Source organism: Sus scrofa, chromosome 14, assembly GCF_000003025.6.
Source record: "Sus scrofa isolate TJ Tabasco breed Duroc chromosome 14, Sscrofa11.1, whole genome shotgun sequence".
Lineage (NCBI taxonomy): Eukaryota > Metazoa > Chordata > Mammalia > Artiodactyla > Suidae > Sus > Sus scrofa.
In genome coordinates, this window is record NC_010456.5 from 58280104 (window position 1) to 58306844 (window position 26741).

General features: G+C 45.2%; 1 protein-coding gene across 12 annotated transcripts in view; it reads left to right on the forward strand.

Annotated features, from left to right (window-relative positions):
- The window catches only part of SIPA1L2 (signal induced proliferation associated 1 like 2), a 235602-nt gene that overhangs the window by 163198 nt on the left and 45663 nt on the right, over positions 1 to 26741 (forward strand). For all 12 annotated transcript variants that reach the window (XM_021073824.1, XM_021073823.1, XM_021073825.1 and 9 more), the window contains 4 exons: positions 589 to 746; positions 7204 to 7780; positions 11350 to 11624; positions 25782 to 26039. In XM_021073824.1, the coding sequence (XP_020929483.1) occupies positions 589 to 746; positions 7204 to 7780; positions 11350 to 11624; positions 25782 to 26039 (1268 nt within the window). The remainder of the gene's footprint in view (positions 1 to 588; positions 747 to 7203; positions 7781 to 11349; positions 11625 to 25781; positions 26040 to 26741) is intronic.

The window sequence follows — 26741 nt, forward strand, 5'->3', positions numbered from 1 at the left end:
AACTGCAGCTCCAATTTGACCCCTAGCCTGCGACCCTCCCTATGCTGCAGGTGCAGCCTTAGAAAGAAAAACAAAAAGGCTAGATTTCAGTTAATTGGTTGGAATAGATTAGCCACCACCATGACAGTCTTGTGTGTTTTTTGTGCAGAAATGTGTAGGACCGTGGGAGCAAAGATAGTTAAGCCCCCCTCTCCCATGCACCCATGCATCTGGGGAAGGGACAGCATTGCAGCTGCTGTCCCTTCCCAGGAACCCTGTGCTGTCTCCTTCTTTTAAGTTGAAGGGCTTAACCTACACAATTCCTTAGAGTGATTTTAGCTCTAATGTGCAATTATTTCAGGGTAAAAAGATCAAGAGGAGGAGAGAGATGCAAGCTGCATTTTAAAGGAAAAGAGATGTACTTAAACACTGAGGCTTTTCTCTCTATAGGTCTGCTTTTCTTACAACAACAACAACAACAACAAAAACCCAGAAAACAAAGACAACTCCTTTCAGTTGAAAGCTGGGTGAATTGTATCTATTCCCACATCTGGTTCTCGCAGCAAACCTTGCCTGTAACTCTCTGTGTGTTCACTTCCCTGACTGCAGCTCCTGAGGAAAAGGCATATAGGAAATGACATCGTGACCATTGTCTTCCAAGAGCCTGGAGCACTTCCTTTTACTCCCAAAAGCATCCGGTCCCACTTTCAACACGTCTTCGTCATCGTCAAAGTGCATAACCCGTGTACCGAGAATGTGTGTTACAGGTGAGTCAGCAGCCCTGGCGCGCCGTGCTCCCAGGATTGTCCAAACAGGACATCTTTCCCTCAAACAGCTGTGCTTTCCAGTTATTATTCCAAGCCCATGATTCTCACACACACACACCCCAATTCTATTTCCCCCAGTCTTCATTTGGGAACTTTCTGGAAGAAATCCTTGCCCTCTTCCCATTTTGAAACAGCAGGCTTCCTAGCAGTTCAGAAATGGGGGTCCCCCCCACCCCTGCCCCCTCCAGAGTTGGGAGGCAGGGCACTGGCCATTTCTGTGCCCTCCTGGAGGAAGGGAGCCCTGGCAGGAAAACATTTCTTCATCCAGGACCTTGGAAACACTGCAGGGCCGCCAGGCAAGCGTTGGGTGTGTGTGTTCCTGATTCCTCCAGGCCACCCAATGCCTCCGCATCCAGGGACCGTCTGGCCCCTGCTCACACCTGCTCTGGCCTCTGTCTCAGGAAGCAGCTGTCACAGGAGGCTCCTGCCTTGCGGGGTCTCTGGCCTGAGATGCTTTCATGGTGCTTTGTGCGAGGTAGCTTATTTTTCAGAGCCTTCCAGTCCTTCTCTGAAAGTGAAGGATAACAGTACCTACTTTGATATGTAATTTTGAAACATAAATAGCAGGCAGTAGGCAAAACACCTATTGGGGGCCCTGGCTCTCATCTCAGTAGTTGTCCCGTAAGCTGCCCTGGGGGCCAAGTGGGGGCAGGGCTGGGAGTGAGATTGGAGGGGCCTGAGAACTTGGCAGAACCTGCCCTCCTAGGGGATTGGGAGACTGGCCCGTGTGCTCCCAGGGGCCAGCTCGCGTCCCCACCCCAGGCCCAGCCATCTTAGAGAATACAGACTAGAAGGCAGAAGTTCTTGGCCCTAATCTTGCCTCACGGCCACCTTGTTAAACACTGACTCTCTGCACCCCCCTCCCCCATGGGGGGGTTGTGCTGTAACAGACCTAAAGTCCACCCAAGCAGCTGCCTGTTTTCCTCCTGTCATGATTCTTGCACACCCCTGGGTTCAAGGCCACTGGCCTGAATGCTCAGAACTACTTTTTATTTTTTAAAAAAGTAATAGAAAATGGGATTTCCCGTCATGGCTCAGTGGTTACTGAACCTGACTGGCATGCATGAGGATGCGGGTTCGATCCCTGGCCTCTCTCAGTGGATTAAGGATCTGGCGTTACCGTGAGCTGTGGTATAGTTTGCAGACTTGGCTCAGATCTGGCATTGCTATGGCTGTGGTGTAGGCTGGCACCTGTCGCTCCCATCTACCCCTAGCCTGAGAACCTCCATATGCCTCGCGTGCGGCCCTGAAAAGAAAAAAGACCAAAAATAAAAATTAAAACATTAAAAAGTGATAGAAAACAACAAAATATTTAAAGAGTAATAAAGGACATCTAGGCTGTAAAAACATGCTTAAAACAGATCATGTTAGAGTTTCCGCTGTGGCACAGTGAGTTAAGAATCCGACTGCAGTGGTTCAGGTCTCTGTGAGGAGGTGGGTTCAGTCCCCGGCCTGGTGCAGTGTGCTAAGTGTCCCGCATTGCAGCAGCTGTGGCATAGGTTCGCAGCTGCAGCTGGGATTCAATCCCTGGCCCTGGAACTTCCACATATTGTGAGCTTAGCTATTTAAAAAAAAAAAAAAAAAAAAAAAAAAACACAAAAAACAGATCATGTTGGTGCAAGCGTGCTAAGTTGCCTTATCTTCTGAGATCTCACCTGACGAATGGTAATTATGAAAAATAATCTTAAATGAACCTTCCGAATGGATTGGAAACATAAGCCTAGGGCTTTATTGTATTTGGTGTTACTTGAGCGGCTACTATTTTTAGGTAAATCAAGTATTTTTAATTACTTTCTACTTTTAGCTTATCCTTCTATCATGAGGTGGCTCATTAGCACACACACCACACACACACAAACCTTAAAGACTGGTAGTACTTATTTATTTTTATTTCTTTGGGGGTTTCTGGGTTGAATTCAGTTACTGGGGAGGGATGCTTTTGACACAGATCTCACCTTTTGACAAAGTGGCTTTGTATGACACAAGACGTGTAGTAAACCATTCAAAGATGGGGTCATTGGCTTTTAAGAAACCACATTGTTATCACTAAATTATCATTTACTAATGAGATTCAAATGTGAACTAGTAGTACCTCAAATGTTTGGAGATGCCTCAGACATTTGCACCGATCATACTTAAAGCTTCATGAGTGTTTCCCAAAAGATCGGTCATAATCTAGAAAACTGTAGTCAATTCCATGGCATTTCATGAAGATGTGTTTCCTCTGCCACCTGGAGTATGGTGACAGTGCCCAGATTTTCTAGAAACACCTCCTAGACCCGTTTCCCATGATGTCCTCAAAACATACCAGTCACAAGCAAATTCATTAAAATAATATCTGCGGAAACAGTAAATTAGGGTCCAAGTCTGCTGCTCTCTAGGTTCTGCGTCTTACTCACAGGTTTGTTTTATTGAAGACAGGGTGGAGGGCACACGCACCGTGACCCTGGGGCATAGCTTCGGGCAGATGCTAAGTGGCAGTGACTTCCGGAGGATGACAACCCACAGTGCCACTTACTGCAGAGCCACTTCTGGAAGGCCACTGGGGTGAGGTGCTCCCTCTGACTCTGTGCTGTTCACCAGGCCATGGGCCAGAGTGTGGGCGAGCAGGCGCTTGCCTGCCAGGGAAGTGGCAGGCATCCCGCACTGATGCTTTGATGCAGGTACCCCAGCACTGTCAAGAAGTGATGCTGGGGCCACTTGAACCTAGAAAGAAATGAGGGGGTGGCATCCTCAAAGCTCCAGGGAATGTCATTTCAGCCTGATCTTTTTTTTTTTTTTTTTGTCTTGGTAGGTCCACACCCGTGGCCTATGGAAGTTTCCAGGCTAGGGGTCAAATCGGAGCTACATCTGCCGGCCCATCCACAGCCACAGCAACATGGGATCCAAGTGTCTGACCTACACCACAGCTCATGGCAACGCTGGATCCTTAACCCACTGAGGGAGGCCAGGGATCAAACCTCCGTCCTCATGGATGCTAGTAGGGTTTGTAACCCGCTGAGCCACAATGGGAACTCCCCAGCCTGAATTTTTTGAAGAGCAGGAGGGCCTGTGTCTTTACACGAGGTTCTTTCACTTCCGCGGTTGTCGCCATCGCAGAGGTAGTGAGGAAAGATGTGTGTGTCTGTGTGCGTACTTTCCAAGATAAACTCTTGGCACAATGCATCCCTCAGTAACTGAATGAGTAAACTTCTTGCTGCATAGGCTTAGTAGCTAACTGAGTGGCTAACTGTCAGTTACAAGGGAAGAAATATCTACAGGGAGTGCTGATTGCCATTTCAGAAATCTTACTCTGTGGCCCCTGCTTGCAAAAATTGGATGCTACTCTTAAACTGATGAGGATGATAATGACGATTTGTGACAATAACAGTGATAATAACAGGTTAATCATAGCTTCACACGCCTTGTTTTCTTTCATCCTCCCAGTGGGCTTTTGAGCACTGTACTAGTTTCATCTCCATTTTACAGATGAGGAAACAGAGGCACCAAGGTACTAACTCAGAGTCCCTCACAAAGTGGTGCAGCTGGACTCCAGGTGAGAGCACCCAGTTCTGCTCTTCACCACCGTGCTTTCCTAAAACCCTTGAACTTGCATGTCAAGGAAGGATCATCTCGGTATTGCTGCCCTCAGTGGAGGCACCTTAGATCTAAATCACCAACAAATGCTATCAGGTGATTTGGGTAAAATAAGAAATTCTAAAATATACTCTTGCTTCCACCCACTGGGAGTTACCTAAATCTTAAAAAAAAAAAAAAAAAAAAAAAAAAAAAAAAAAAAAAGAAGTATTTCTCTGACCTTAACTCTGCTCGAAAGAATTAAGGATTATGTATTATGTAGCCTTTTGTAACCAAGGAATCTCAAATTGGTCCTCATCCCCAGAGCATCATAGTGACTGTGGACCAGCTATGCCTAAATTCTGCAACTGTTTCTTTGGGACAGCTCTGATCTGAGATGCATAGGATTGCAGTTATTGAGCAGCACCATATCATACATTGGAGAGGGGATGTCCAGTTAGATATTTGGGACAAAAAGAGCTGCCCCCTTAACCAATGTCTCTCTGCACCCACAATGGAGATCCAGGGGGAGAGCCATCTTGGAACATGTCTAGATGTTAAAAAGTCCGCCCTGATGCTTTGGCTCAAGGGTATGAGGGCTCTAGTCAGAGAGTAGCTTGAGACCCACAGAGCCAAGTGCAGAAAGTAATCATGTAATATGCTCCATGGGGTTCAACCTCTGCAGTGTTCTCTGGGTAAAATACTGAAGGAGTCTGTGCTCTTCACTGGAAGAGAAAACTCTGTTTAGGAGAGGTGAGCATGGGGGTTTATAATGGCTGGTGCTGGGGGGTAGCTGGAGCTGGTGGATCGTGCTGGAGGAGAAGCCGAGGTCTTATAAGACTAACCACAGTCCAGTCAGAGAGCTTTGGGACAGCCCTCCAGGAGGGAACATGTAAGGACAAGATAGTTCCTACTCAGCCTAGAGCGTTTATCCTCAGGAGTCAGGGAGCAGAAGATGGGTCAAGTTTGGGGTCAGGTCCTCAGCCACTTCAACCACTGCCAAGTTTCTAGAACCTTCTTTGAGGACAGGAGTCAAGCCTCCACATCCTTCTCTGGTTCAGTACCTTGACTAACATACATGAGTGAGTTTGGTCATTAGTCCCAAAGGGAGCCTGCCCTTCCCTCCCCGTCATTCCAGCTAAGGCCTCGCCCAGACCAGCTTCCATCTTGCAGCTGTTTCCATGGAAATGGTGAACTCTGGGGAAGAGTGTACAGATTACAGCCCAGGTGAGAGACGCCTGGGGACTGTGAGCTCTTTAGAGTCTAACCAGACACATTCCAGAAGAGGAATTCACACCTAACAGAACAAGGGGGACAGAATGTTTTCATTCCTTAATTCACTTCACTTCTACTTCTGTCAGGGTTTTCTACAGTGAAGAACATGAAGCCTGCATCGCTTCCTTTATTCATCCCAGCACAGAAAAAAAAATGTGTGTGTATATATATATATATATATGTGTGTGTGTGTGTGTATATATATATGTATATGTATATGTATATATGTATGTATCATCCTAGACAGCAGATGAAGTGTTGGTTCTCTCTCTCTCTCTCTCTTTTTTTTTTTTTGCTTTTTACGGCCACACCCTTGGCATATGGAGGTTCCAGGCTAGAGGTTGAATCAGAGCTGCAGCTGCCAGCCTATACCACAGCCACAGCAACTAGGGATCTGAGCCGCATCTGCAACCCACTCCACAGCTCATGGCAATGCAGGATCCTTAACCCGCTGAGCGGGGCCAGGGATGGAACCCACATCCTCATGGATACTAGTCGGATTCATTTCTGCTGAGCAGCAATGGGAACTCCTGGTTCCCATTCTTAAATCTTCAAGGCTACTCAGTCATTGGGAAGTAGATGCCGTGAGGTTCGTTCATTCACTCACTCCAGTCCCTCATTTGTTAATTCATTAATCCAGTCTTATCCCCAAAAGGATTTGAGACAACCAAAGCTTCTATCTGATATAGGGAGTGTCACTGATTTTTCCACATTAAGATGGTTTTACTGTCACTATACATTTGATCTTTCCAATCCCTGGAATCTCTTAAAAGGTTATGCTCATAAAAGCTTGATTTAGATTTTCAAAAGGTGATCAAGTGAGTATTTATTTTAAAAGAAAATGATACCCAGGCATTTTGGCCCCCTGTAAATATGATTGTTGTGTCCAGTACCTGTGAGATTATAGGCAGCCACCTGAGCTACCCTCACTTCTGTTGAAGGTCCCTTTCTCTCAGTGGTGACCGGCCCCGAGTTACAGAGCACCGGCCGGCTATAGGCTCGTCACCCCCTATCGTAGCGTGCAGCTGCGGCAAGTCCACAGACACCTGGTAGTTTAAGCAGCAGGCATGTATCCTCACAGCTCTGGAGGCTAGAAGTCCAGGATCAAGCAGGTTTGGTTGTTCCCAGGGCTGCTCTCCTCGGCTTGCAGAAGGCTGCCTTCTTGCTGTGTCCTCACATGATCTGTCCTCTGCCCCTCTGGCATCCTTCTGTGTGTCCACTTCCCCATCTCCTTAGATTGGACTAGGGCCCATCCTAATGAGCTTCTTGGACTTAATCATCTCCCTAAGGACCTTTGTCCCCCTCTGTCCAAATACAGCCACATTCCCTGTTACTGGGGCTTGGAACTTATACATTTTAAGAGGACACAATTTGGCCCATAACATCCTCCCATCTGCTAAGTTTGAAAAGTTTTGCTTAAACAAATAGAAACGTGGTATCCAGAAACTAGGATAACAAGAAGCTACAAAGTAGATGGCTTCAGTTGAAAGTGTGCATATACATCAGACTTCTGATGGTGACCGTTATGGCACCACCGTTCATCTTGGTTCTCACTTTTCTCCCTCAGTGTTGGAGTTTCTCGATCAAAAGACGTGCCACCGTTTGGTCCACCAATTCCCAAAGGCGTAACTTTTCCAAAGTCAGCAGTATTCCGGGACTTCCTTTTAGCCAAAGTAATCAATGCGGAAAACGCAGCCCACAAGTCAGAAAAGTTTCGTGCGATGGCCACTCGAACGCGGCAGGAGTACCTGAAAGATCTGGCGGAGAACTTTGTCACCACCGCCACCGTGGACACCTCTGTGAAATTCAGCTTCATTACCTTGGGTGCAAAGAAGAAGGAGAAAGTAAAGCCGAGGAAGGACGCCCACCTGTTCAGCGTCGGGGCCATCATGTGGCACGTCATCGCGCGGGACTTCGGCCAGTCCGCCGACATTGAATGTCTGCTTGGGATTTCCAACGAGTTCATCATGCTGATTGAGAAGGATTCCAAGAACGTCGTCTTTAACTGTTCCTGCAGGGATGTCATTGGCTGGACCTCTGGATTAGTGAGCATCAAAGTGTTTTACGAACGAGGGGAATGTATCCTTCTGTCCTCCGTGGACAGCTGTGCCGAAGACGTGCGGGAAATCGTCCAGCGGTTGGGAGTAAGTACAGGTTTTGTTTTTTCACCGTCCTCAGGTCTTCAACCGCAGATGCATAATTGCTTCCACCGTGGACATTCCACCCTGATAACGGTCCCTAGGGAATGAATGCCTCTTTCTTGGTTTTCCTTGGCCACAACCACTGTACACGGCATTCCCTAGGTTCCCAAACGGGTGAGTGCACTCGCACCACAACAGTGACCCATGCCACAGTAGTGACAATACCAGGCCCTTAACCTGCTGAGCCATCAGGGAGCTCCGGGTGACTTTTCCCTCTGAGCAAAGTTTGATTTTAAATGCTGTGTCCTTTTGAGCAGTTGCTGAATCCATGAATGGTGGAGATATACCAGTTTAGAAAGGAAAAGTGAAGCCAACTTTCAAAAGGGAACATCAGGATTTATTTTTATAGCATTTGAAGGAAAGACAGGAAAACTGACAAGATATTATGTCTCTTTGCAGAGGCTGATATGACAGGACCTTCCTGGAGGGAAAGTAACAGGCACAGTGTCACTGTTGACCATAGGAATGATCAGACTTACACTCTTTGCCCCTTCAGCTCAGTGCATGTTTATACAGCAGGTATTTTTGTTTAGTCTGCCAGATTAAATAGGTTCTTAATCTTGCAGCCACAGTTTCTTACAGAGGTTTCGTAAAATTACCCATTCAGTTAGAAAGACTTAAAAAAAGAGAAATCAGTCATAAAAGATTGTTATTTTCAGTAAGTGAGGCTACCGTGGTTAACAGTTGTGTTTCTACAACAGTGTTCCTTTAACAAAGGAAGATACAGATTTTAGTTTATGTACAGCAAAATTATAAGAATCAATCAAATATAAGAGCAAAACATGCTTTGACAAAAGAATTGTTCATGTATAAATCTTCCCCCAGTGGGATGTATATTTCATTAGTTTAAAAGATTTAGTTAATTATGGATTATGAAAAAAAGGAGAAATTATACCCATTTCCTGCCTCCTTTCCTCCCACCAAATAGAAATCTTGTGTTATTCCAGACATCTGAGAGACAATACAATCAAGTCAGTGTCTGCTGGCCTTGGAGAAATAATGTCATTATTTGCAGACACTGTTTACAGGGAGAGGCTTCAGTGTATTCAACAGTATTGGTACATCGGTATCATAGGACGTATGTGTGCCAACTGAGATGCGATTTGGGGATGATTAAGTGTGTGATCAGTTTATGTATCTGGAGAACTGAGTTATCATGTGACTCTCAGTACACATTGTGCTTTTGGTAATATTGCACATCCTTCTTAGAAGATCCACTGAGTCATCCTCTTTTGCTCTGGAAAATACAGCGCCAACCTGTGCCCCTTCACCCTCCACCAAAATGCACATCCTGTAGGATCTGACCCTTTCACTGTTCCGTGGTCCCCATTCTACCATTTTCCCAGAAAAGTGACTGTTTTGCTAATGTGATGAAGGCGCCTGATGTCTGGAATATATTTGAGGAAGTATATTCTATGTTGGGGATGACTCGCAACAAGAGACAGGGGAAAGAAACCAACACGAAGTCTGATGGGGGGTTAGAACATAAGGCTGGTGCAGGACAGAAGCAATAGAAATGGAAAGAAAGAGGATAGTACCGTCATAGCAGAGAGATTGGGAAGGAGTCTGCTGTTTGGCAGATGGTGAACTCTGTGCATCATATATATATATTTGCTTTTTAGTGCCACATCTGAGGGATATGGAGGTTCCCAGGCTGGGGGTCAAATCGGAGCTGGAGGCCTACACCACAGCCACAGCAACACAGGATCCAAGCTGCGTCTGTGTCCTATACCACAGTTCATGGCAACACCAGATCCTTAACCCACTGAGTGAGACCAGGGATCGAACCTGCAACCTCATGGATACTAACTGGTTTCATAACCCGCTAAGCCACAGCAGGAACTCCTCTGTGCATTTTATAGTGGTAGAAAGTGAAACCGAAGGTGTCAGTTATGCAAGTAAAGACACAAGTGGGGAATGATAGACAGCTCACGTCCAAAGGAACAGGCAGGACCACTCACTCTTAGAAGAGCCTAGGCTGGAGTTCTCCTGTTTCACAGTGGGTTAAGGATTCAGCATTGTCACTGCTGTGGTGCAGGTTCAATCCCTGGCCCAGGACCTCCCATATGCCATGGGCGCAGCCAAAAAATGAAAGAAGAAAAAAATAAAGCAAAATATAGGGAATGTGGCAGGTGGTTAGAAGAAATGAGAGGAAGAGACAGAGTCCCAGAACTGAAGGAAAGTTTGACTGTTGACTCTTCAACCTGATATATGGACTTTACATTTCAACTGAAAATTTCATTAATATTGGAAAGAAGGCCAAGCACCTATCGTATGTGGTCTTTTGGTAGAGAGCTTAGCTGAAACCAGTTGAAAAACAAGTGAAGGAAAAATGTATTCATGTTGTGTATATTACCAAAGCACCATTTCAACATTTTTAAATTCATTCAGATCACAACTTTGGAAACTTCAATCTTTTTAAAACTTCACCACTAAGACCAGCAATCCCTTTCCCCATTTTTCTAAGCCCCAAACTGTGTGCCTATGAGAAACTGATTGGCAGTGTGCGTACCATGGCGGTAACCATGGAAACCTCAGCCACACTGATGATGCACCGAACCAGCCCCAGTCCCACAGCTGTACTTAGAGTCATAGGTCTTATTAAATAGGAATCTGTGTATTCGGAGCATGTTTCATGGAAATGGAGCTTTATTAAACTGCAACTGGATACATTAGCTCTGTGCTTTGGGGATGTAGATATGATACTTTCTGACTCTAAATTTCCAACCAATGCATGATGGCTGGTGTCATCAAGTGATAGTCACTGAGCCTATCTTTTTCTTTCCGTGCATGTAGGCAGTTTTTGTAAGCACTTTGGAGGGTGGCATTAGCTAATTATCAGTGCTTTAGTTCACTGAGTGGGATGCTGTCTGCAAGAGTGCCAGTCTGCACGCTGCCCTTCACAGACACCCCAGAGAGGCTGGCTGGCCAGCCCACATCTGACCTGAGGCAAACCAGGGCAAGGCAGTTCCCAGGAGAAGGGTCCTAGAAATTAGAACAGGATGTCCACGTGGCTGGTGCTCCCAGAGCACTTCCGGTTTTCCTAACATGACTTCCTGCTACCGCCCATCCTGAGGGCAGGTCACTACGGATTAGCTTGGAAGGGTTTGGGGCCATTTTTTAAGTTGAATGAAATTGTCTAATATGTCTTCATGCTTGGTGAGTGAACGTCTTCACATTGTTTCAGTTGCTACAGTCCATCTGGAATAATGGAATTTATATGCTTGAGGGCCAAGTCAGTTGACATGGAAAGGAGAGGAAAGAATTATCAGAGCCTGTCTTAAGCTCACAGACTCCAGGCCAGTGGCTTCTGAGACAAAGCAGGACACCTGTATCAGGTTTGCCTTTGAGGAATGAAGCCATTGTTATATTTCCTTTGTGCCTGAGGCTGTGGTTACTTATGGTCAAGGGTGGATTGCACCATGTCCCTGTCTCATCACTGGGACAGCTGGAGGGCAGGGCTGTGATGGCCCCATGACAGCAACACCTCTGACAGCCCCCTTCCCCCTTAGATCGTGACCAGAGGCTGCGAGACCGTGGAAATGACCCTGAGGAGGAACGGGCTGGGCCAGCTTGGCTTCCACGTGAATTTCGAAGGCATTGTTGCAGACGTGGAACCTTTTGGTTTTGCGTGGAAGGCCGGCCTTCGCCAAGGGAGCCGCCTTGTGGAGATCTGCAAAGTGGCCGTGGCCACACTGACTCACGAGCAGATGATCGACCTTCTCCGGACATCTGTGACTGTGAAGGTGGTCATCATCCAGCCCCATGATGATGGGTCACCTCGGAGGTAAGGACAGAGGCTCCAATCTATGTCCAGTCCTTCCTTGGCCTCTGCAGGGGCCTCGGAAAATGGGGTCACGGGCACTGTCCTCCTAAACTGGCTGGACGTCAACCATTAGTGTAATAAAGTCATCAGCAAAGTTCCTGCTGTGGCTTAGCAAGTTAAGGACCTGACTATCTCTGTGAGGACGAAGGTTCGATCCCTGGCCTTGCTCAGTGGGTTAAGGATCCGGCATTGCTGTGAGCTGTGGTATAGGTCAGAGATGAGGCTTAGATCTGGCATTGCTGTGACTGCGGTGTAGGCCAGAAGCTGCAGCTCCAATTTGACCCCAGCCTAGGAACTTCCATGTGCCACAGGTGCAGCCATAAAAAGAAAAAAGAAAAAAAAAGTCATCAGCTTATTATGAATGATAATATTGCCATTTTCTAAGCATTTGGTTGGGAGCTTGAAGTCGCTGCTTAACAGGCTATTTCAGAGATCAGTACTTATGTGCGAGAAGGAATACTGGGACATCAGATACTGTTTGGTGGCCAGTCCATTCTGCTTGCACTGGTCCAGGGCTTTCTCATAAGCTGTCACGAGAAACATAGGAAAGAAATGGCGAGGCTTGGAAAGCTCAGTGGTGGATGGTAGCAGGGGCAGTAACAGCAAGAATGGGCTTAGAAAGTGATACTGTTCGTTATCAATAGGCAGTACTCTTGCTGGACAGGGAGAAGCTATTAGGCCCAAAGAGCAAGCCATCCACCTGGCCGTGGCCCCTGCTGTGGGGCAGGGTCTGTGCTGGTCTCTGGAGAACACGTTCCGCCGCCACCTTGAATGGAATTCCTACCGGCCAGTGAGAGCTCTGGCTTTGGAGGGAGGAAGCATGCTTGGGACCCAGGCCTTAGCTGCGTGATCTTGGGTGGGTCACCAGCTCTCTCGAAGCTTCATTTAATGTCTGTAAGATGGGGATTGTAATCTCGCTTGCCTCCTGCTGCGTTACGAAGATTAAGTAAGGCCATGATGTATAAAGCGCATGTTAGCACCTTCTGGCATCACCAGCTCCCCACTCATTTCAGTTTAGACAAATAAACTAAAACTGTAGGATCTTCATTTGGATTTTTTCTCACTCAAAGATAACAAGATCACGGTGCCCACTTTCTGATCTTACTTCTGTGGTCCCTGAGGTTGTTCGTTCCACCCTCTCCTTCTCCTTTTTTCATCCTCTGAACCAGTGCTGTCCACACCTTTGTTGATGTGTTCTCTCTACCATCGAAGTGGTGGCCACATGTGACCAGCACACATTTGGGATGTAGCTAGTGCGACTGAGGAAATGAGTTTTTTTCATTTTAATCAGTGAATTAGATTGAATAACACATATCTGGCTCCTGGCTGCCATATTGGATGGGCCAATGCTAAACCATGGTCTTTTTTTCACAAAGCAAACCAGTGGTAGCTATACCACCTTCCTCTCTGGTTATTCTGCAGAATTTGCAAAAATGTGTCTCTGTTGATTATCTCACCCATTTTGCTCCCTGCTTGACTCTCTATGGTCTTATTTCCTATATCTTCCCAATAGATTTACAAAATCAAGGTTAATGAGCTGAAATTTCTCTTGAGGGTAGCAGCTGTGTGTCATGGAAATACCAGATATTTTTTGCCGCCTTGCTGGATTCTGCCCCATTTGCTCCCCAGTAATTCCATGAATCACTCATCATGGCATGAGTCCAAAGAAACCAGAGACAAAAACTACTTTATTTAAAAAAAAAAAAAAGACTTGAAAAGAAAAAAGAACAGGAAGCAAATCCTTTAACCTTTGAAGCTGAAATATTTTGTGAAAATCTTTTAAAATAATGCCAAGCCAGTTATTAGAAATTTTTCCATATGGAAAGATCTCTCTTCATGGACTAAATTGGAGATTTTTAATTTCATGGTGAGAAGCAGGTCTTTTCATCTGTCTTAGAGGTTGATGACTTCTGTAGAGTTAGACAAAGCTGTTACCATGTTCTCCCTTTGGGTTAAAAAACAGCATTTCTCTCCTATTTTTAGTTTTGGTCTACTGCTGCTCAGTAAGACTTTTTTTTTATCTTTCAAGAGATCTGGTTAATAAAAATGTGAAAGTTATCATTATATTTGGTATTTAAAACATATGATTTAGAAAAATAGAATTTCCTATGAAATAATGAATTGTTTTTCAGCAAAAGCCAATAAATAAACAAAACAAAACAAAAAAAACCCTGCCACTTAAAGGTTCCGCCTTTTATTTTTTTTATACAAGGATATGTTATCTGCTTTGGTCTGCACATAATTAATTCTTTCTTTGTTCTAAATGCAAATTCTCTTATTGAAGCTATTCAAGATATTTAGAGATTTTGCCTTCGTCTCCTCAGAGTCTCATTAATGTCATTCCTGAAGATACGGATTTTTCTCCTGATTAATCGGGAATAACTTGCGTATTTTTAACTTTAGCCAGGGTTAGAATGAGCTGGTCGTAACACTCCGAAATGGACATGCCTGCACCTGCATTTCTGCAGATCAGGAAAGTTTTAAGCCTCGTGTGTATCATTTAAAAATTCTTTCAATTCAATCTCTTTAGTTTTCTGTGAACTTGAATTTGTAAATCTGCAAATCCATGTTTTTGTTAGCTTTGGAGTCGTCTTCTGCCTGTGACTATCTGCATGCCCTGATAAAACACTCCCTGTCGTCCAGCAGCCTCTAGTAACAGGAAGTTATCTTGCGGTGACAGCCCTTTGCTTTACACTGCGATGATGTTAGGTATGCAGCAGCATTTTACATTTCATCCATGCTCTGAGCAAGGTTAACCTTCTGCATTATTAGATTTTTTTTTTAAAGAAACTATGGAGGAGGGTATAAAAAAGGAAATGAGTAGTACTTCACTCATTTTGAAAATTAAGTTCAAACCTTTTAAACGAAACATCCCTTAGCACCCTTACCCCTGCAGCCAAATATACAAAGATTTCTCTCCAGGTAGAACTACCTATTTGATTTGTGATGTAGAAAATGACCCTGGTCTTTTGCAAATTGGCTCTTAGTACTTGTCAGGGCAAAGGGCCAAAAGAAAACATTCATTTAAGTGGATGTGTGTGTGTGTGTGATGTTTCCTTTTAAATTGTCTTTGCTAGAAGAGCCATAAGGATTACCAAAATGACCAGATTAATGAATTGCAAGCTATTTCTGTCTTCATAAACACTGCGAATAGAGGGGTGAAAAATGCTTCCGTTCCTTTTTGCCATTTATCAGCCTGGCTCTTGTCCTGCGGGACCTCAGTGAGAAGTCGCTCTCCTGAGAGCCCATCTGCTCCTGTCAGTGGTGGGAGAGGCCTTTCACTTAACTAGGCTCACTCCTGGCTTGTCCTCAGGTCAGAAGATGTTTGCTTAGGACGCAGAAGCTGCCGGACTAAATGATGTCTTTAGTTGGGAAAGTACTTCTCTGGAATCAAAAGGCCCCCCGAGTTCTGAAGTCCCCATTCTCAAGCCTCAGGGTGATGGTAATTCAGCAGTCCCTCGGCTTGAAAGGAAGAGCCGTTTTTCATTTTCCTTGTGGACTTCCAGAGAACACCAAGCGGGGAAGCTTCCCTTTGGGGACGCTTATTAACAGATCTCATGCTGGGATTGCATCCGGGAGTGGATTCAGAGATACTGGGGCCGAGTGGCAAGAAGCAGTGAGGGAATTGCACTCTTCAAATGGAAATGAGCTTTGAAAGGGAGTGAGGGCATTTCCCAAGCAGAAGGTCTCTGGGGCCAAGATGAAGAGTCTGGAAGAAGCTTAATTAAGCCTTCCTTGGTTTTGCAAGGCCTGGCATGGCCCCAGCCCCCAGCCTTCAAAGGTGACTGCCATTCTATCAATGTCATTTTCACATCAACTTAAAAGGCTGATATATAGGAAATAACAACTCCTCAGGAGTATGCATGAGTCGTTATACAGTGTGAGTGATTTTGTAAATATGTCCAATAAAAATGGAAATGACATTCCTGCTGTGGTGCATCTGTTTGGTGTGATTTTTCCTATGTTGTTGACATACTATCCAAGGCACATTTTTCTACATAATGCCAAGCAGTGGAAATTATCTTGTGTTGTCATGAATCTAAACTGTTCTTCTCTGATCATTCTCTCAGATTGAAGCTATGTGTTCTTGTCTTCTGTTTGGCTGCCGGTTGCCTGACCATTGGACCCCCTGAGAGGGGGGCATGGAAATAGAAATGGAAGGAAAACTCAATTTTGTCAGATTAGCATTGGTAGATAGAGAGACAGATAGAAAGATGATGGTGAGTTGGAATCTGGATTAGAGTCAGTTTTAGATTAGAGTTCCCATTTATTTGTACAGATAAGAAAGATCAGCTCTAACTGGTATTGGCGCGTGAGCCCTCCAGTCATGAGTTTTAATGTGAACTATGAAAAGAATATTGAACTCACCCTGACCTGAAGCGCAGTCATGTTCTGAGTCCTCTGCAGGGTCCTCCAACTTAATGTTTAGATTACGATCTCCCTCCTGGGAGTTCCCATTGTGGCGCAGCGGAAACAAATCTGACCAGGATCATGAGGATTTGGGTTCAATCCCTGGCCTTGCTCAGTGGATTAAGGATCTGGCATTGCCGTGAGCTGTGGTGTAGGTCCAGTTGGCTCGATCCAATGCTGCTGTGGCTATGGTGTAGGCCAGCAGCTGTAGCTCCGGTCAGACCCCTAGCCTGGGACCCTCCATATGCCAGGAGTGCAGCCCTAAAAGACAAAAAAAAAAAAAGGATCTCCTTCTTGGAGGTGAGAATATGGGGTTGCATTCATTTCTTTCATTCATTCATTCATTCACTCTTAACCAGTTAGTTTGTCCCAGAAACTGTGCTGGGCACCAGGTCTATTAAAAATGGAAAAGACAAACATACTCTTGACATTCACAGGCTCCTTTCTGTCCGTGTGTTCTTCTACAATACGGTACTTCCCACTTTTATTTTTGCTAGTTAAAAGTGGTTTTCTCAAATTAGAGCCCACAGCTTATTACTTGATAATAAGTATCTCGGTGGGAAAAATGCTCTCAGCTCCTCCAATTAATCATCTATACCTTAGTGCCCATGCTTTTTTGTCGTTTGAAATGTTGTAACATTGGCACAGTGACCAGAATGAAATGGAGGGCAGGGCAGTATAAATCAAGGGCTTTCTGTGAGGCCAGTCACTGTCTCATGTGCTTGATGGGCTACACCGGCTATGATGATGAACAGATGGGGTATTAGTGCTCATGGAAATATAGCCATCAAAAATCAGGCATCAGGAGTTCCCATTGTGGCTTAGCAGGTTAAGGACCTGATGTTGTCTCTGTGAGGATATGGGTTTGATCCCTGGCCTCACTCAGTGTGTTAAGGATCCAGTGTTGCTGCAAGCTGTGGTGTAGGTAGAAGATGCAGCTGCATCCAGTGTTGCTGTGGCTGTGGTGTGAGCTGGCAGCTGCAGCTCCGATTGGACCCCTAGCCTGGGACCTTCCATATGCCATGGATGCGGCCATTAAAAAAGCTAAGGAAAGGAGTTCCTGTCGTGACGCAGTGGTTAACGAATCCGACTAGGAACCATGAGGTTGCGGGTTTGGTCCCTGCCCTTGTTCAGTGGGTTAACGATCCGGCGTCGCCGTGAGCTGTGGTGTAGGTCGCAGATGCAGCTCGGATCCCGCGTTGCTGTGGCTCTGGTGTAGGCCGGCGGCTACAGCTCCGATTTGACCCCTAGCCTGGGAACCTCCATATGCCGTGGGAGCAGCCCAAAGAAATAGCAAAAAGACAAAAAAAAACTAAGGAAAAAGAAGGAAGTGATTGCTTCATGAAGAACATCCTTGGCCCTGTTTTAAGTCGAATGCTGCATTAGGTCCTGGGGTGCAGTGGATGAAGATACCCTTCGCCCCTGTGTCTGGTGAGAAGGAAAGGCAGGGAAACTAGTGGATTATTCAGGACCAGACAGCCTCACTTTCTGTGTAACGTGACCCGCGCCTTTTCAGTTCAAGACCTTTGTTCAAAGGGCTTGGTCCACTGGGGTCATGGCCTAGACATCTCTTTTCCTGTCTGTAGTGGAAATGCCTCTCTCCTTCTACCTGTACCTTAAGGAAGTTTGTTGAAAACGAATCAAGTTTTCATTTAGAGCATGGATATTGCAGTCAGGGCCTATTCCATGTGTGACCCTGCCCTCGCCTTTGCGGTAAGTTACACTATGTGATTCTCTCCCTAGGCGAAGCTTTTGCTTTTTGATGCAACAGAAAGAGTTTGTGATTCGAGTGGATGAGCACCAATTACCCCTGTCACCTTGTTGGATCATTGGGAAAGCGTCTTTAAGCTCTTAGCAGGCTATTAGCATAACAGACATTAAAATGATTAAAACATCTATGATTACTTCAGTCCCCAGGGCTGTCAGGGCTCTTTCACAGAGTGCATAATATAAAAGGACCAGGTCCTTCATGTGAGGGGATCTATCAGCCTTTGTCTCCGGATTCTTTCACCTCCTGGTGGAAACTGTGACTGATTTGGGCTCCATTAACTGTTCTCAAGAGATGGGCAAGTGCTTTGAAAAGAGGACAGAGCAGAGTTCTTGTTGTGGCTCAGGGGGTTAAGAACCTGACGTAATAGCCACGAGGACTCAGGTTCGATCCCTGGCCTAGCTCAGTGGGTTAAGGATCTGGTGTTGATGCAACCTGCCGCGTAGGTTGCAGCCTCGGCTCGGATCTGGCGTTGCTGTGCTGTGGTGTAGGCCAGCACCTGCAGCTCCGATTCCACCCCTAGCCTGGCAACTTCCATATGCTGAAGGTGTGGCCATTAAAAAATAATAATAATAAAAAGTAGCTAAGAGTGGGTTTCCTGTTTCTGGAGTGAACCTGTATGTGATTAGCCAGCCGCCCCCCCCCCCCCCCCGGCCCCGAGCCTTCCTCTGAAAATTAGCATTTTCCTTTGCACTACTTCCAACGCTTTTGTGAAATTAAAATGGTGCCACGTCTGTGGACACCTGTCAAATGCCATCACAGGGAGTGTGGCTGAGACGTAAAGGGTAGCATTGCGGTACATTGGAAGACTTCGTTCCATCGGTGGGTTCTGTTAAAGGTTCACAAAGATGCAGCCAACAAAGTAAAACCAACAAGCAATTTCAGAGTAAATGCAGGTTGTAATTACAGGATTACATTGTGGCTACGGGGCCATGGTTTACCCAGTGTAGGTCCTGCTAATTTGTTCAACTTTTTTTCTTTTCTTTTCTTTTTTTTTTTTTTAAAGAAGTGTCTTGTTCCTTTAAGCTTTCTTCATTCTCTAGGTTTTAGGTTGGGAGGGGTATATTACTCTTCAGAAGCATTTGTCCCTGTTTATTATCTCTAGGACTTTTTCCCCTTCTTCATTTTGGAAGTAGCATAGAAATACAAGAATATAGCAGTAGGTTAATTGTTCTCTGTACATGAAGGGAACATTACAGCTCCAAAATTTTCTGTAATTTGGAGTGTTACCTAAAGTTAAACCTTACAGTTTCAAAGTTCTGTAAATATATATTACCTAGAAAGAACTTTGTGAAAGTGTATGAGCCTTTTGCTGTATTATATTGATTTTCTCCATTCTGTGGAAGCAAAATCCAGATCATCTGTAACCAGCTTCTTTGTTTGAAGCTGTCACTTTGGGAAGCTTGAATCCTTTGTATAATTTAATCTTTGACGCATCCTTTGCTGTCACTGTTCCATTTGCAGGAGGAGAAACATGGATCCAAGAGATGATCTTCTTTCTGAGCTGCACGTTGGTGGGTCTGGGTTTTGAGCCTGGAACCCAAATGCTCAGTGGAAGAGTTTGATTGCTATAGAAGGTTCCTGCTGAGAGTAGAGAAAACTGCGTGGCATGACTGGGCTCATACAGTGACGGTCCTGCTGGTCAGGCTGCCGGAGTTAAAGCCCTGAGTCCAGGGTGTGGCCACAGGACCTCAACTCCCAAGTGCTTGTGTAGTGATGGTCAGTGGATGGTCCTCCTAGGAAATGGGAGGTGTCATTTGAAAGGAATGAGGCTGTGCCAGTGGATGTCATTGTGGGGACCTTGCTGGGTGTCCTGAAGTTACAGGCAGTGAGTGGGGCTGCCCGTCACCTGTGAACTAGAGGGGACACCATCTCTGCACTGCTCATGCCCAGAGGCTAGAAGAGGGTGCAGCTACAGACTAGAAATCTTCTGGTCAGGGAGTTCCCCTCATGGCTCAGCAAAAGCAAATCTGACTAGCATCCATGAGGATGCAGGTTCGATCCCTGGCCTTGCTCGATGGGTTAAGGATCCGCGTTGCCGTGAGCTGTGGTGTAGGTTGCAGATGCAGCTTAGATCTGGCGTTGCTGTGGCTGTGTGTAGGCGGGCAGCTGCAGCTTTGATTCGATGCCTAGTGTGGGAACTACCGTAAGCCTCAGGAGCAGCCCTAAAAAAATTAAAAAATAAAAATAAAAAAATTGTATGTATTTTGAACCTGAAGCTGAGTTGGTATTGATCTGTACCCAGCATGGTAATTAGAAGCATAGGTAGATGATGTGTACATTTGTTATTGAGGAAAGAGAAAATTGTGTACGTGCCCACTTGTAAGTGATCCCCAAGTTTCTCTAACTTCTTTGAGTGCCTTCTTTCAGCAAGCATGCCAGGAAAACAGTGCCTGGAAGCTAGAAATGCAGTTCATATCCATGACTTGATTTGGTCTGTTGGAAGGCTATTGATCTTGTTTGTCAATGAGATCTGGATTTCTACACTCATTTGGGAAAGCAAAAGACGTGAGTCTTCAAAAATGGTTTAGTGGACACAAGATTAGCAGCTCACTTATTATGATAATCTCTTGGTCCTTCCAAGTTGCTGCAAATGGCATTATTTCATTCCTTTTTATGGCGATTAATATTCCATTGTGTGTATGTACCACATCTTCTTTATCCCTTTACCTGTCAATGGGCATTTAGGTTACTTCCATGTTTTGACTATTCAGAGACATAGAGAACAGACTTGTGGTTGCCAAGAAGGAGCGTGTTGGGGAGGGATGGATTGAGAGTTTGGGGTTAGGAAATGCAAACTGTTACATATTGAATGGATAAACAACAGGGTCCTGCTCTACAGCACAAGGAACTATATTCAATATCCCAGGGAAAAACTGTAATGGAAAAGCAGATGCAAACTATTGCATTTGGAGTGAATAAACAATATAGCATAGGGAACTATATCTAATCACTTGTGATCAAACATGATGGAGGATAATGGGAGGAAAAGAATATATATATGTATAACTGGATCACTTTGCTGTACAGCAGAAATTGATAGAACATTGTAAATCAGCTACAATGTAAAATTTTTTAAAAAGAAAAGAATTATAAAAAAAGAATACATATGTGTATATAATACATATATTATATATATATATAAAAAACAGAATTACTTTGCTCTGCAGCAGAAATATTGTAAATCTACTAACACAATATTGTAAATCTACTATAATTTTTAAAAAAAGATTAGTTCACTTTTTCAGAAACGTCTTCTTGTTCTGGCGTCTTTTTCCATTTGGTCATTTTGGGTTCCAGTTGGCCTTTACTTTACTTACAGAAATGTGTACCCTTCACAGCAGTGCCAGGTTGATGCTCAGAGGAGCTAGGGATCTGTCTGGCATCCTGTGCTAGGACCTCCCAAGGGGAGAGGAGTGTGCAAGGGCAGGGCCAGCTCTCTTTCTGGTGTCTGCTGCAGCTCGAGGACTTCTTAGGCTAGTTTGTAATTCTTATTTTATACCTCTCCCCATTTCCCTAAAAACAGGTTAAATTTCCGTGTGTATCCTTCAAGGATTTCTCATCCATATGGAGCAGAACTGAATTTGATGAGGTTTGCGGATAGGTTATCATGAGCAGTGTTTATTTGATGTCTTGGTCATAGAAGTAAACAAAGCACAAATCTAGTTGTAAGAGTGGTTACTGTAAAAGTGTCAAATCACAACACAATCAATCTTTGTTGTTGTTGTTGTTGCTGCTGCTGTTGTTTGTTTTTTTAGGGCCTCGATTTCGGCACTTGGAGATTCCCAGGCTAGGTGTCGAATCAGAGCTGCAGCTGCCAGTCTACACCACAGCCACAGCAACACAGGATACGAGCTGCGTCTGCAACCCCACCAGCTCACGGCAACACTGGATCCTTAACCTACTGAGCAAGGCCAAGGATCGAACCTACATCCTCATGGATGCTGGTCAGATTCGTCAACGGCTGAGCCACGATGGGAACTCCACAACACATTCAATCTTGATTTGAAAAAAAGAAGCCATTCTTTAAGTTGATCAGGGCCAAAGAAGGCCCCTGTTTAGTATGAAAAGTTCATTTACAGATGACCTTTTGCAAGAGCTTGGAAATAAAAGAATCAGACCCTGATTCTCTCCTCGACGTAATACGTTGTACAAGTTGTTGTCAGCCATCTCTCAAATATTAGTTGCGATTCTGCATTTCTATCGTGTTTTCTCTTCCAAGATGGGAGCTGAATTGCCACATCTTACTAAAGACTATGAGCATGAATGAAAGACGCCACGCTACCCAGCCATGTGTCTTCTCTGTTCTCGTTCTTTCTTTTAAACCAAACCCAATAAACTAGAAACCGAAACAAACACTGGAAATGCAAGGTGCCCTTTGGTCTCTAGAATTCAAGGTTCACCTTTTGTTCAAGACATAACTCCAGGATCTTTCACTTTGGGAGGCTCTGTTAGAGATTCCTTGACGTGGATTATTCAGGCAGCAGCCTTTCAGACGCCAAAGCCTGAGGTTCACCTGAACGTTCAATGCTTGCTTAGGACACCAGTTAGGGTGGAAGACAAGAGTTTTCTTGATGTTTTGATGTATCCTACTGCACTGTGTGATTTCTGATTAGGTCTTTGGCCGTATGCATAGAAAAACACTTGGAATTCGTGTAAGTCCATGAGCAAAAAATTGTAGTGTCTTGGCATTTTATTTTTAAAAAGCACAATACAATGTAAATCTCAACTTACTAAATTTGACCAATAATTTAGCACATTCAGGAAATCCAGAATAATTTCAACTTGTTTAGATAAGAGAGATGAATTTTGCTATGGGGGAAGGAGATGATTTAAAATATAAGGGAGTTCCTGTGGTGGCACAATGGAAATGAACCCGACTAGTATCCATGAGGATGCGGGTTCTATCCCTGGCCTTGCTCAGTGGGTCGGGGATCCGGTGTTGCCATGAGCTGTGGTGTAGGTCAAAACGAAACTTGGATCTGGCATTGCTGTGGCTGTGGTGTAGGCCGGCAGCTGCAGCTCCGATTCAGCGCCTAGCTGGGAACTTCCATATGCCCCAGGTGCAGCCATAAAAAAAAAAAAAAAGAAAAAGATAAGATAATACAAGAATAAAAGTCAATTTACTGGTAAATAGATAACCTCTGCTTCACCTCCTGTAACAGGCATAAGCATCTGTTTAGGATGCTTTGTTTGGTTCCTCCTTTCTACCCTCAAAGAGTAGCACCACCATCCATTTGGTTTCCCAAGCCAAAAGCAGGACATTGGTCTTGATTTTCTCTCTCTGTCCCTCCCAAGCTCCAAGTACTGTTGGTTTGACAGGTAAGAAATGACTTTCACCCAGTATTGCTGTGGAGAAGAATGTTGTGTGTTCCATCTTTGTGTGGGGCTTGCTCCCTCCTCTATCCCCTCCCCGCCAGAAATTTAGGATCTTTTCTTCTAAATCATTTTTTAAATTGACATATAGCTAATTTTCAATGTTGTATTAGCTTCAGGTCTATGGCGAAGTGATTCAGTTATATACATTCTTTTTCAGATTCTTTTCCGTTATTGGTGATTATAAGGCATTGACCATAGTTCTCTGTGCTATACAATAGGTCCTTGTTGGTTATCTATTTTATACATAGTACTGTGTGTATATAATAACCCCACACTCCTAATTTATAGGATCTCTGCTTTAACCCAGGAATAGAGACTTTTTTTTTTTTTAATTTCCTTGGAGTATAGTTGACTTAACAATGTGGTGTTAGTTTCAGGTGTACAGCAAAGTGAAACAGTTACACATACACATATCATAACATGTCTTGATTCAGACCTTTTTTCATTCCTTTCACTGAGAGCGCTGAGGACCTTCAAATCTGGATTTACTATTTTTTAGTTCTGGAAATTTTCTTGTATTATTTCCTAATTATTTCTGACCCACCTTCTTCTTTCCTCTCTTCCTCTGTTTGGTAAATGTTAGGCTTTTTGGACTGAACTTTAATTTTCTTCTGTTTGCTCTTCTACATTTTTTTTTTTTTTTTTTTTTTTTTTTAGGGCTGCACCCACAGCACATGGAGGTTCCCAGGATAGGGGTCAAATTGGAACTATAGCTGCCGGCCTACACCACAGCCACAGCAACATGGATCTGAGCTGTGTCTGCAGCCTACACCACAGCTCACAGCAACACTGGATCCCCAACCCACTGAGCAAGGGCAAGGATGAACCTGCATCCTCATGGATTACTAGTCAGATTTCATTTCCTCTGTGCCATGGCAGGAACTCCCCTCTTCTACATTTTGACAGAGTTCCTCAGTTTACTTCCAACTGTCTTACTAGGTTTTCTGTTTTGAATTTTAGCTCTCTTGTTTTTAAATTTCAAATGTTCCTTCTCTTTCTCTGAGGGTGGTGAACCTCACAGCGGAGTGATGAGGTGGCTTCCATCAGCTTGTCCTTACTCTGCAGAGAGATCTCTGTTCTTTGTGGGGTCATCCTGAACTGGTTTGGAGGAAGGAGGAGCCACCCAGGGTCTTGTTTCTAGTGAGGCTGTTACTTCACCTTCTGTTTTCAACTGTGCTTTTCTGGGGTACCTCCCGGCCTTAACGCCATCCTTTTAGGTTGGGTTCCCTAGACCATGGCTCCTGCTCCCCTAGAGGTGGGGATGAGTATTACCTGCCTGGGCCAAGTTAAGAATGAAACCCCAGGGTCACACTTTTCTCTGTTCACTCCTTCCCTCTCCTTCCAACATCTGTGGCACCTAATGCTTCCTGTTCCTGCACCTGTTCATGTGTGCAAGGGGAGGGTCATGCTTCTTCATGGCCTTCTCTCTGCACACCCTTAGGTTTTGCCTTTTTCTGCTCAACCCTTGGCATTCTCCCATTTGCCTTCCATCTTTATATACTGAGTTTTGGTGTCTCCAAGCTTGGCTGGTGGTTGTTTGTTTCTGGGTTTCATTCTCTTTGTTCTTTTGGTATGATTTTGAGAAGAGGTTGAAAAGTTTTCCTCCACCATGTTGACAATGGAAATCTCCTTTTTAAAGAGAGATCGATACTCACTACCCTCTTAGATTTCTTAAGGGTGAATATGAGAAAGTTATTATGTTGACTTTGGAATGTCTGAGGGAAGAGGCACTGACTTCATCAGTGTGGTAAGTTGGGAAGATTTACCCTGACTCTCAAATTTGAGGCTCGCTCTTGCATCCCTGCCGTACAGCACCAAATGGCTCCGTAGCCTCACTTTGGTTCAGTCTATAGTACTGTGTACATGGTGTAATTGGTGGGACTTAGGGAGATCTGACTTAAGTCATATTTTTTAGGCTGAAAGGTCTTAGGTCCCTGACTGGTCATTTGAGCCCGCAGGAGAACACTCTGGGAGATGACCTTGTGGGAGCCGAGGTGCTAATTCAAGGGAGTGACCATGGTAACTAAAACCACAGTGAATTTGATGGGATGGCCACTCGGATTTTTCTTGACTGTGCCAGCTTTTGCTAAGTTTGCTTTTCACTTTTCTCAGATTCCACAGAAAGGGTAACATGTGACTCTGACTCCTGATTATACACTGTATCTTCAAATATCTGCTCACATTATGTATGAGATGTTTTTAGTGAGTTGAAGTTTACATTATCACTCATGTTCAATGTGAATTAGTCCATGTATGCAGATTGATTATTAAATCCAGGTCTGTCTAAGAAGTTTGCCGACAATCTGGAAAGACAGAGCCTCTGCCTAAAGCTCCTGACAGCGGCATCTGTTGCCCAACAGAGCCTCAAGCATGAGACTGGATCCTTCTGATCCATGCTGGCTGATGAACAGACAAGGTCACACCAGCCAGGGATGTTCCGTGGGTGGATGGCTCTACCTCCACATCCAAGAGCTCCGAGATGCTGGGGCACAGCTGTGAGTGAGCTGTGCTGATGGCTCAGCACCGAGTTCCCTCCTCACCTGCTCTCCTTGGCCCAACAGAGGGTGTTCAGAGCTCTGCCGGATCCCCATGGTGGAGTACAAGCTGGACAGCGAGGGCACGCCCTGCGAGTACAAGACCCCCTTCCGGAAGAACACCACATGGCACCGAGTGCCCACGCCCGCCCTGCAGCCGCTGCCCAGGGCCTCCCCAGTCCCCGGCACACCCGACCGGCTGCAGTGCCAGCCGCTGCTCCCGCAGAACCAGGCCGCCATCCCCCGCAGCACCTCCTTTGACCGGAAGCTGCCCGATGGCACCAGGTAATGAATGCCCTTGGCACCCTTTCCTCAAGGTCAGGCCCTGTACGGCACTGCAGGCGGGGACTGCTGGTGGTTGGAGGACTTTGCTGTGGCCTCAGCAGTTCCAAGTTGGCTTGTTCCAACCAAGTTAGCCGGTAGGGTGGCTGGGTGAACCGTAGATGCTGTGGTGCTTGGGGTCCAGCCCACCCCTGGCCCAGCGATGCCACCCCCAGGGCCATGGCTGTCCCTCTGCACTGTGACTCTCGTGTCAACCTGCTCTCCAAAACACCTTGGGAAAGATACCCAAGAAGTTATGCTGCAGGAGCCTCTAGATCAGTATAGACAGTTTTGAATATAAAGAAAGCAAAACTGCCAAATCGGCAATTAAATCCCATCATCCTCACATGTGCGGTATTTTAAGAGGTCCTAAGAGCATTAGCGTTTCTTTGCTTTTTTCTCTCTCATTTTAAGCAAAATGGGTTGAGTTTAACATTAATTTTTTCCAGGAGTTCCCATGATGGCACAGTGGAAACGAATCTGACTAGGAACCATGAGGCTGCAGGTTCGATCTCTGGCCTTGCTCAGTGGGTTAAGGATCCAGTGTTGCCATGAGCTGTGGTGTCGGTCACAGACATGGCTGGGATATGGCGTGGCTGTGGCTGTGGCGTAGGCTGGTGGCTACAGCTCCGATTCGACCCCTAGCCTGGGAACCTCCATATGCCT